The sequence below is a fragment of the Varanus komodoensis genome, unplaced genomic scaffold (assembly GCF_004798865.1).
Source record: "Varanus komodoensis strain SLA01 unplaced genomic scaffold, ASM479886v1 scaffold39, whole genome shotgun sequence".
NCBI classification, from domain to species: domain Eukaryota; kingdom Metazoa; phylum Chordata; class Lepidosauria; order Squamata; family Varanidae; genus Varanus; species Varanus komodoensis.
Window position 1 is genome coordinate 6,466,763 of NW_025335922.1, and position 12,032 is coordinate 6,478,794.

The 12,032-nt window shown below is 41.8% G+C and overlaps 1 protein-coding gene across 2 annotated transcripts in view; it reads left to right on the forward strand.

The window, feature by feature from the left end:
- Positions 1–7,313, forward strand: part of PAH (phenylalanine hydroxylase) — a 41,098-nt gene extending 33,785 nt beyond the window's left edge. Inside the window, exons 7-13 of one of the 2 annotated variants that reach the window (XM_044441165.1) lie at positions 150–285; positions 1,825–1,894; positions 2,813–2,869; positions 3,379–3,474; positions 4,363–4,496; positions 4,949–5,064; positions 6,659–7,311. In XM_044441165.1, coding sequence (XP_044297100.1) covers positions 150–285; positions 1,825–1,894; positions 2,813–2,869; positions 3,379–3,474; positions 4,363–4,496; positions 4,949–5,064; positions 6,659–6,702 — 653 coding nt within the window. In that variant the 3' untranslated portion in view covers positions 6,703–7,311. Of the gene's footprint in view, positions 1–149; positions 286–1,824; positions 1,895–2,812; positions 2,870–3,378; positions 3,475–4,362; positions 4,497–4,948; positions 5,065–6,658 lie in introns of both variants that reach the window. The other variant, XM_044441166.1, reaches the window with a different exon arrangement.
- The last annotated feature ends 4,719 nt before the right edge of the window (positions 7,314–12,032 follow it).

Genomic DNA, 12,032 nt, shown 5'->3' on the forward strand with positions numbered 1-12,032 from the left:
AAATGCAGATAGAGAAAAATTAACAAAATCTGTCTGTCCCTGTTTCAGGGCATACAGTCACAATGCATCAATGGCCCATAGGTCAACATCAATCTATCCAAACATGATTTTACCCAGTTTGTAACCTGGAGCTTTGTTGTTCCTTAAAGGCTGCACAGGATTCCGCCTTCGTCCTGTGGCTGGTCTCTTGTCATCTCGGGATTTTTTGGCTGGATTGGCTTTTAGAGTATTTCACTCTACGCAGTACATTCGCCACTCATCAAGACCAATGTACACACCAGAACCGTAAGTATTTTGTATTACTGTCAGAAGCACAGAATGGGGGCAGCAGAGAGAAGAGTGGAGGCTTGTTGGTGACCTACTCGTAGCGTAAGTGCGACACTTTACAGAATACAAGTAGAGGGCCGATGGCAATAATCTGACATCTGAGAGAAGATGGAGGAGGCGGCAGTAGCATGTGGAAGAACTGCCTTATCTCAGGTACAGATGTATGGACCAGATATAGTGGGCTAGAGGACGTGAGGTATGCAACTTTGCATGGCTGGGGCTCATACGGCTTCCTCTGAAGGCTGCGTCTCTGCCCTGCCACAGCGGCCAGAAACAGCCACAGGGACAGTAGCATCTCAGCAGGTCTGCTGGGAAACAGGATGCATGAGTAGCGCCTTGCTTCCCAGTAGAATTGTGCCACTCAGAGCTAAAAGGAACAACTGTTTGGTGGGCTGCAGTGAACGCTGCCAATACAGCGATTCTGCTACAAAATAATGAGCAGGTGGCACACACCTTGTTTTCCAGAAGAATCGCTGGAATTGCAGAGGAATGTAGGAAGCTGCCTTGGACTGGGCCAGTTTGTCGCCCCAGCATGGTTGACGCTGGCTGGCAATGGCTTTCTGGGGTGTCAAGCAGGCATTCTTCCAATCCTACTGGGAGAGGCTGGGGTTGACCTTCTGCATGCAGAGCAGGGTTCTTCCTGGTGGGGTAGTGGTGTCAGTGGCCATAGTCAAGGGCTGCAAAATTGCTGGAGAGGGTCTCATGCTGCTTTTGGGCCACGTGCTACACACCATGGCTGTACCAGGCTTTTTATGTGTACTAAAGCATCGTTAAGAAAGGCTCGAGAAGTTTGAAGGTGGCATCACAAGAGTGTTCCAAGAGGCCATTGCAAGCATGAAGAGAGGCAAAAGGGCAAACTCAGCAATAGGATCATGAACCCAGGAGGAATGGTGGTTGTCTGCTAGGATTTTTCAGGAAACAGGATCTGTCCTTAAATGGCACTTGGTGACTGGCTTCCTGGAGAGGCTCATGGCACCTGCTAGCTCTGAGCTGGTTCTGCTGTTCCTCATTCATTCATTCATTCATTCATTCATTCATTCATTCATTCATTCTTACCACTTATAAGCCATCCTTCATCAACAAGGGTCCCCAGAAATTAAAATGTATGGAGTTGTATATCTGTTATGATATCATAAAATGTCATATACAATATAATAACAATGATAAAATTGTAAAATGAAGGAGCTTTAAAAACATGCTCTGATCTTCCCAACATGTACATAGTTTTGAAAATATATGGAGAAAGCCAAGTATAGATCTCAGTTCATTTAGTTGGGCTACAAGCCTATGGACAATTAGGCGAAAAAAAAATCATACAATTCCCTGTATTCCCCTTGCAGCTTAAAACAAAAAACAAAAGAAAGCAAACAGGGAGGAATGATGATACATGCATAGGATTATTCTCTTATTTAGTCTGATGAAATTTGCTTTATTTCTTTGTTCTAACCCAATAATATTTCCCTCCTGCAGCATTAATTTGAATTGCTTTTCTTTTAGTGACGTTTGCCATGAACTTCTAGGACATGTCCCCCTGTTTGCTGATCCCAGTTTTGCTCAGTTTTCCCAAGTAAGCAAAGCCTTTATTTTCATGATGACAATGGACGGACAGACAGGATTGCTCAGGAAAAAGCCTCCAATCTATAGGTGCACTGATCTCTCCACATTAGTGGGCTTCCCAAGCAATTGCCAAATTTCCCAGCAGCGTGGGAACTGCAGCCAGGGCAGGATCAGCCCCACTTCCTGGGGTGAGGTAGCCGCAGAGTCCTTTTCTACGTGTTTTGGCCCTTTCTGTGAGTAAAGCATGAAGTGGGCTTTTTTCTTTGCATTTCCCTGCATCCTGGAAAAATCTTGAGGCAAGGTGCTTGAAACAAGCAGAGAAGACTGTTTTGAGAAACAGAGGGGCCAGGAGAACGGGGAACTACATTTGGGACATGGTATAAAGAAGGGGAACTACTCTCCTCAAGCACTGAGCTGCCTTTATTAGCCCTCTATAACTTATGTCCACAAAATATCTGGTAATGTACACAAACATTATCTCACTAAGGTAGGATAATTACTAAATGAGCACTTAGGGAATCTTGCTATGGCCCTAGACAGTGTTTGAGGAGCCACTGTATATTTCGGATTGAGTTTGGAAACAGTGTTCCAGCCTCCGCTGGCAATGGCAGCACCAACCCCTGACCTCCAAGAACGGTAAAGCAAACTTGGAGAGGGGGAAAGGGGGGCATTCCAGTGAGTGGGAAGGAGACTGGAGAGGTCAGGATCCACGTTATCCTGAGGTCTGCCCCACCTCCTTCCCTCCCTTTTGCAGGACCAGCAGAAAAGAGGATCTATCAAAAGTGGAGGGTGAGGCTGGAAAAACAAAGCTTGTCTCTGATAGAGTAAAATTTTACAGCAACAACAGAAACAATAAAGGGAATATTTCAGCTTTAATATTTAAAAATTGTGTTTTAAAAAATGGAATAATAACCTTTCATTTTGACAGGAAATTGGATTGGCTTCCCTGGGAGCTCCAGATGACTACATTGAGAAACTTGCTACGGTAACTCTAGAATTTTGGTTGTGCTTTCAGTGTGGTTCAGAGCAATATTCATGTATATTGCCAGATTGGCCACATTAGCATTCTGTGCCCAATATGTTTGCTGGTGGGTACCAAAGTCACCAGCAAACATATTGGGCACCAAATGCTAATGAAATCCCTCCATGGAATAATAAATCCATGTTTGCATGCAACTTATGGTACATTTAATACAAATAGCAGTTTATTCCATTAGCTACCATAGTGTTAATAGAATTTAACCATTCATTAATAGATTACGACCACTTGGGCAATGCTTGTGTTGTATGCCGCTAATGAAGGTAAAGTTTAGCAAAGGAAGGCAGGAATACTGGAGCATTCAGTAAGAATTTGAGGGTGCAGTCCTATATTTAGTCAAAGAAAACTAGTTCAAACATTTAAAAAAAAATCAGGCTAGTGACGTTTGTGGGCTTAGTGCTTGGGATTTTGTGCACAAGAGGTACAGGTAATCCTTATCCCTTACTTTATACCAGGTTTACTGGTTTACGGTGGAATTTGGGCTCTGTAAGGAAGGCAATTCGATGAAGGCTTATGGGGCTGGACTGCTGTCCTCGTTTGGTGAATTGCAGGTACGGATATGTGACTCTTGTCCCTATTTCTGCAAGTCAGAATGTAACGATGGCTAAATCACTCTGTTTTTAATGGAGCAGGTCTTCTGGACAATATTACTTTACAATCAGCCAAGCAGCCCTGTGCTCACCCTGAAAATGAATGGAACCCCATGAGTATTTTTATGGAATGCTCATTCTCTCCATGGCACAGAAACTCACTTTCAGGCTAGGATATGGTTGGAGATCATGAGAATTGTAATTCAACTCTCATGCATTGAAAAAGCCATTAGAAGCACTCTCTCTTAACATACAGGTAGGAGAAGGAACAGGTAGCAGAGAACAGGGTTGACAATGGGATGAGTTGCAGTTCAATGCATCTTGAAGGCATCAGATTGAGGATGGTTAGTATAAGAACTCTTCTCTCAGCACAAGTGGACACAGTAAAACTAGAAGGTAGCTTCTCTTGCAGACTTGCAGTGTCTCCTTCTTAAAAGGAGTGCTGCTGTTTGAGTTCTAGCAAGCCATTCACTCTAAGCATTCAATCCACCCTGTGGGTTTTTCCCCCCATCCATCACTCTATATTCTGTGATGAGTTAGCATGCACAATACTCCTTTTCATTTTGGTTTTCTTTGTTGCTTACATTTTTGCACTTATTTATTTAATTTATGTCCATGCCTTTCTACCAAAAAGTGACCCTCAGGGTGGTTTCTCCAAACGTAGGGGTTTCCCAAGTCTGCTGGTATTTTCTGTTTGATACAGAGTAGCCCGGCTGTGACTGCTGGCCCTCTCCACAGCAGTGTGGTATTCAAAGGGACTATTAGATAGGATTAGCTTATGGTTTGGCAGCAAGAAGAAGAAGAATAGACGTATGTCTGAAATAAAAACCTTTCTGCTTTCTCCTTTAGTATTGTTTATCAAATAAGCCTACCATCGAACCTCTCAATCTGGAAAGGACAGCAGTTCAGAAATATCCCGTTACTGAATTTCAGCCCATTTACTATGTTGCTGAAAGTTTTAAAGATGCAAAGGAAAAGTTAAGGTAAACAATTGACCTCTGCTCAGGTAGAGTTGAACTATTATGGGGTCTTCTTGTGTGTCCACAATGCATGAAGGTCTCAGATCAGTATCACATCTGATGCTCACCTGTCATCTGATCATGGAAACCTTTATTTGAAGGATGAGGATAACCATTTATTAATTAATATTTTTTAAAACTCACCAAAGCTGGAGTTCAGATAAAAACTACCACAAAGGGGAAGGGAGAACAAACTGTGAGAAGGCTGAGAACAGCCAAAATGGCATCATCCCTTCCCAATCTAGAACATTCCCCACCTCATAAGACGTGTGGTTGCTACCACTGTTATTTCTTACACTAAATCCATGCCTTGTTCATCTTTCCATTTCACACATTATTTAATCTGCATTGATGATCTGTATTCCTTAAAAATCACAAACATTTGGAAGAATTCATGTTTCCCTATTCTCCTTCAGGAAATTTGCCTCAAAAATTTTCCGTCCATTCTCAGTCCGTTACAACCCATACACTGAAAGGATTGAGGTCCTGGACAATGCAAAGCAGCTGAAGAATTTAGCTGATGCCATCAGCAGTAAGTAATTTTCCCTGATATACATAGATTTATCCTCCAAGATTCCAGATCCAGAGCATTCCACTTGCTTGCTTCAATTACTCCATATATAATTATAGCTCTACTCTTCTTGATCCCAATCACCAATGTTTATGTATGTCTTGATTTTCCTTCAAGAAGAATGTTCATTGTTGTGAAAAATAACATAGTTTCAAATTTATTCTCTGAATGCAGAGAGAAAAATTATATGCAAATCCATTTTGAAAGGCACACAATTAATCCAAAAGATCTGACAACATGTTATCTCTTGTGTGGCAAATGTTAACATTCCCAGGCATGAAGGACAGTCTAGATGTCCTCACAACCATAATCTCCTTACTCACCAGTCTAGGACCATTTGTCATGGCTAGACATGGCTGTAAACTTTGGAAAGTTTGCATCCAAACACCACACTCTTTCCACTTGCTTATGATGTAGCCAACGGGGATGGGCTCCTGGTATGCTGGGGAAATTTGGGTCAGATTCAAATGAGATGAGATGTCTGTAGATCTGAACTGGAATTCTGCACTGGACCAGCTTTTTCTGAGTTATGCAGGTTTGCTGGCTGGTTTTGCATTGAGTGAGGAGGATCTACAGTATTCCAGCTGCCTGCACAACTGCTCACTTTCACATGTGTAATTGGTGTAAACTGTGCACTGACAAACATCTGTACAAAACATGGATGGAATGCATTTAACAAAACCTACACATCACTGCAGGTGGCACAGTGGTTTAAACCACTGTGCTGCTGGGCTGGTTGATTGAAAAGTCACTGGTTCGAATCTACACAACGGGGTGAGTTCCCATTGCTCTGTCCCAGCTCCTGCCAACCTTGCAGTTCAAAAGCATGCAAATGCAAGTAGATAAAAAGGTACCACTTCTGTGGGCAGGTAACAGTGTTGCATGCACGTTGGTGTTTAGTCATGCCGGCCACATGACCACGGAGACTGTCTGGGGACAAACGCTGGCTCCCTCAGCCAGGAAACGGAGATGAGCACTGCCCCCTAGAGTCAGGCATGACTGGACTTAATGTCAAAGGGAAACCTTTACCTTTACCTTTACCTTTACACATCACTAGCAAGGAGAAGAAAGCCCATTCTGGCTCTCCTTCACCTGATCACCTCACACTAGGGTGGTAATATGTAGCCTCCATATGTCAAGGAACTGGGCAGAGTGGTTGGGGATGTTGGGACTTGAAGTCCAGGAACAGCTGGTGGGCCATCAAGCCTTCCTTTGATCTTCCTCCTCATAAGCTGTTCAGTGCTTCTGATCCAATCTCTCCCCTACTGTCAACCTTGCCATTCAGCCCATGGCAATATGTCTATGCCAGATGACTTCCATCTGCTTAGTAGAGGCAAGCTGGGACAGAGTTGGACTTGGATTGATGAACCCTGGTTTTACATCCCTGTGCTACAATCTTTTAGTCACCACCCCTAAGCCCTGCCTACCTGAGGCTGCAATGAAGACTATATGGGAATCACCCCACATACACTGTCCTACACTCCTTGGAGGAAAGAGAGTCTACAAATGGAATTAAAAAGGAGCATAGGAAAACATTAACTTTTTTTTCTTGTAGATGAAATGGGACTTCTTTGCAACGCTCTACAGAAGTTAAAATGAGGACGATGTCTTGGATGCCTTCTGTTGGTTCCAAGAGCCATGTGGCAAAAAGGATTTGATGAAAGAAATATCAAACATTTAAAAGAAAAAAAATCAACACGCTGATAATTAATATAATGCAGGAATGTAGCACATGCTTATTAAAGGGTGTATCCAAGAAAGCCTTTCCACCCATAAAACGGACGCCACTGGCAGCTCAACTGCCCCTGGCAATCCTCTGTAGCCTTTCTGGGGTCTTTTGTGTGCTTGCTGTGGGTTGCAGTAGAGAGGAGGGAAAGGAAGTTCCTATTACCAGAGTGGAAGTCCATCTACATAATGTTGGACATATGTATATGTTTTGGCATATAACAGTTCAATGTAAAATGCAGTTGTGAAACAAAGGTGGGGCATCCTTCGTAGCTTTGCTTTTCTGCTTTATAAGATCTATCCATGATGCTGAACCTCATTCCCAAACTGCATTAACCTCTACAGAGCACTGTGGATTGTTCCCATGAAGCTAAAGCTTGAGGAAAAATAATATAATAGGAGCGTTTAGCTAGCCTGGAACAATGGAGTAGCATCCATTCCCTCCTGCCCGTGCCACGCTACTTTCTCTCTTGGGAGAGATACCACCTCTCAACCATTTAAGGCACAATGTAGTGGGAATGCCTATAAGCCAGGGGCTCAAAGTCAACTTACCTGGGGGCCGCTGGAAGTAGAGTCTGGGTGAGGCTGGGCGCATCAAGTATTCCACCACCGCGGTGGTGGTGGGCCGCTCATCCCGCATCGCTCCTGGAGGCCGGCCCAGGCACTGCCGGCACTTTGAAGGCCGCAGGGCCCCTCCCCCGTGCCCCGTCCGTCCCGGCAATTGTCCCACGGGCCGCGAGTTTGAGACCCCTGCTATAAGCCTTTAAATACAGAAGTTGTGCAGGGCAGAAGAAGTGGTAGAGTCAATCTCTGCCTTCCCCTTGCAGATCTGTGGTGCTTCTGGCAGGGATGCAATGAAATGAAGTCTGGATGCTATCAGAATGTGTTGCATCCTGGTGGCCCCCTTCCCATCCCTAGAATGCCCTGTTACGCCCTTCTCCAAGCTCAGTCTTACACTCTTGGAGAAGCAGCTAGTGCACTTCTCTCCACAGTGGTTACAAGGGGCTGAGAAAAGGTTCTGAGTACAGATCCCCAGCACCAAGGAGAGAACACTTTTTACAACCTTGTAATTGGGATCCTGAAAAATCCCATGGCTCAGTCCAGGAACCATGGGATTGCTCTGTCCAAAGAAAAAGACACACAGGAAGAAAAATAACGAGAAATGCTGTTCATGTTAGGATTGTCACCGCTCACATATTTCCTCTGCCATTCTCCTGACATAATTTCTCCAGTGGTACAGTTCCACTGGCAAAATCGGGGCAGTTTCACTGGCGCATCATTCATTCTGGCAGCATATCCTAAGTTTTATCCATATAACAAGGCTTCCACCCAATCCTATTGCCTCTGAGCAAGAAGAACTTGAGTACAGGATTATGCCCTAAATTGGAAGCGAGTACCACTAAAGGGACATGTGTAAAGCTAAATATTTAGGAGTAAATGCACCTACATACATCTTTCATGAAAATTGCAGCTTAATTGACATAATTTTTTAAAAAGCAAAATCAAGCATATATTATTATTTTATATAAATAAACTGCATTCATTATTCTAGTGCATGGAACCTGTTTGTTTTCTACCAATGTTATGCTGTAAGATATTCCACAGGCATCAGTTCACTTAAACTTGGAATTAATTTACATTGAAATTCTGAAGGTTTGTTTTGAGATTACTTTCCCCTTGGTCAGGGATAGAGTGAGAAAGGAGTCCCTTGTTCTGAGAGGTTGTTTGGAGAGTCAAAAACTGAGCTACGTCATATAATATGGCAATGCCACAACTGAGTAGGAGGCAACACTTTGAAATGTAAATGCCATCTTGATGTTGTTGGAAAAATATGATTTTCCATTTGCGTAACACATTTGAAATGAATAAACTTGATTATGCAGATGAGTCCAATAAAGGGACCAGGGGATGATTCAGATCTTCAGATTGGATGTGATCCACCAGCATCAAGCCATTTCAAAGGTTTAGTATGCAATCCTAAACTTATTTATCTGAGAATAAGCCCTATTGAACCCAATGGCACTAACAACTGAATATTCATGTCAGGCTACAGTCCTAAATCCATTTAAGTAAGTCTGCATAAAATTGCATTGTTAACTGTATGCTTCAATCTCTTCCTCTGAACTATATTAGATATAATAGCTCTTATTGAAGGATGAATAATGCCATGATATTAAATGGTCTAGAAAAAAAGCAAGGGGAAATTACATTAAAGATGCAATTTTACATGTTTAGATAGAAAAAATCCTACAATTTCCAGTATGCCCCAACCATGCAAGGAGTTGCAGACTTTTTTCTTTCTAAACAAGCATGGGATTGTGCAGTAAGGGCGACTGTTATCTTTAATTACATCATTCTTTTACAATGAAAGATCAGACATAACTGAAACTTTCTGCTGTAGTTTTCAGCTAACCTGGGAATGGGTGTAGCAACAGAAATAAACATTTATAGCAGTACATAAATTGGACACTGGATAAATCACACTTTAGGGACTGCCACTTGGATTTCCTCATGCAATTCCTGTCCATTGTGAAACTGACTATTAAAAACAGTTGCAGTTCCACTCAGATGTGATTCTTTTTAGTATAGATCTTAAAACCTCATGGCAGAAGATAACTTCTCCACAAATTTCTCCAATAAGGTCCATATCAGTTTCATTCTGGAGAATTGGGAATAATGGGGTGCACAACTTTTTCCTAAAAGAGTTTCAGCCTACCTGAACACATTTCTAAAATTCAAATGCAATTTTGTAAATGTTTGACTTCAAGCATTATTTTGCAAACATTCTTATGGTGTTTGGATTCCACATTTTCTAGATTGCTCTCAACTGAAAAACTTAATGATTTGGTAGACTTGATTTGAAATATTTAAATCATATTCTGCCTATTTGACAAAGAATCCAAAAGCATCTAGCAATATACTCCAACTTCTCACCATTACAAAGAGCAATTAAAATACATCTATTGTTTAGTTGTGAATATTATCTGCCTCCATATTATCCATCCCAAAGTCTCCAGCTGTATTTCTTGATAGAGTTTGGTTCCACTTTTTAAAAAAATGGCAAAATGTCTCTGATTCTCTGGCAGCTTTTAATGCATATGTGTGTTTGAAAAATGAGCAAGAGATTGTTTTCCAGGTCAAGGGGACTAACAAATGGGTCATTGACTCTGACACATGATACTCAGCTGTGGTGGGTTGTTGTTGTTGTTGACAGATAACAGCAAAAAGTTTTCATTTCTCTGTGTTGGACTGGAACTGCTCATTCCCACTGAAGTGAATATAGGTGAATATATTTGTCACCTGCTAGGGCTAATGATAGGAGCAAATAGCTTTTAAAAATGTAATAACATTGAATTAATTTTGAATGCCTTCGTTTTGCTTAATCTTGGTTCATCAAGCCTGATAAAAAACAGCTAGTGACAATTTCAGGGTGCACTTCTCAAAGTTTCTGAGAGTCTGGTCTCTGAAGTTAGCCCTGTAGCTGGAAGAAATTTGACCAAAAGCCTTTCTATCCCTGTGCCCCACCACCAAGTCAGACCTAATGGGGGAAGCAATGCATCGACATCACAATTGAGCATAGCAATTTGACTTGAATCTAGATTTCGCCGTGTTATTGTTACGCGTTGTCAAGTAGACTCCAACTTATCGGGACCCCATGGATGAAAGAGATCCCACTTTAGGAGCCAGAAAAGTAATGAAGTTTCAGGACCTCGGACAGCAACTGTTTATTCAGCTACGAAGAGCGTTAAACTGCAATCCACCGCTTGGAGTTGGCTTTGAAGCAAGTCTGTTGGAAACGAGGGACAAGGATCTTGGTTTTGTTTCAGGCTGAACACCATATAGCCACTTATGTGGGAATACTAAACCCCATTAACATCAAGAAGACTTATTTCTAAGTAGACGTGCATACAATTGTGCTTTTAACGATTTAATATGATAACTGGTTGTGCATCTTTGTTGGAAAAAGGGGAGAAAGGGGGGTATTAATTTCTTAAGCTGCAGTCTTCTACAAAGATGCCTGGGACCTCAGTGGACATGAATAGGACTGCACTGACAGATAGACAGACAGACAGACAGACTAGACAACCCCTGCCTCAAAACATAGAGCAACTATTATGATATCACTACCATTTCCTCCCAACTTTGCATCATACATAAGTTTTGGACTACAATTCCCATCAGATGGAGTCAGAATAACCTATAGTATGGGATACGGAAACTGAGGGTGTCAGGTTCATGGCTGCTCACTTAGTCTTTTCAACACTTCCCCCGCCCCATCAATCCTACTTTGCACCCTATATTTCCAAAAGAGACATCATATTAATTCTGAACTCTTACTGCTGTGAAAATCCAACATCATATTCATATCTTGGGATAGACTTCTTGAGAGAGAGAACTGCATCCTAACATATTAAAATTGAAAGCAACTTTTTTATACATTTAGTTGACAGCTAATCCCATCGAACTCAGTGGGACCACTAAGTAGATAAATTTAGATTTTCTCTTGCACAGCACAATAAAAGCAATGCAGGCAAGTAAGGTTAACTTAGTCAAATCAATTACACTACAAATCTGAAAAAAATGGTAACTTTTCACTGCTACCTTCCTTTGGGATAAAACAGATCTGGAAATGTTTGCTTGATTCCAAGCATACTAACAGTAAAACAGTCATAAATGGCTTTTGATGGATCATACAACTGTGAGTCATTACTGCATTTTATCAGATAATATGTATCTAAAATTGAGGTGAAACAAGCAGCTTTGGACAATGCATTGCTTTCATTTTATCTCCAAAATAATGTGAATTTGGTTTACATGTACAAGAGTTTTGAAACTTCCCTTTGTATCCTTATCTCTCCTACTCACCCCAGATTAGGAGTTTCCAAACAGTTTCAACAGAAAACGAAAGAAAGACTCCATATTAGAGGAACCAACTCCAGATTAGGAGTTTCCACTTCTTTCTGCCCTGCTCTCCATTCCAAAAGTAAAATAATGCTAACAATAAACTGGGACAAAAATGTAACCAGAATTGTTTCTGGCACGCGACAGCTGTGTGACAGAGCTGTTGAAGCTTTAAATGTATATCAGGAACAAGGACCTTAGTCAGAGCAAACGTCTTGATGCAAAATTCGTAATCTATTGCCCAAATGCACCATCTGCATTTATGGGTCTCCTGGTTATGCATGCATCCAAGCAAGCAAGAC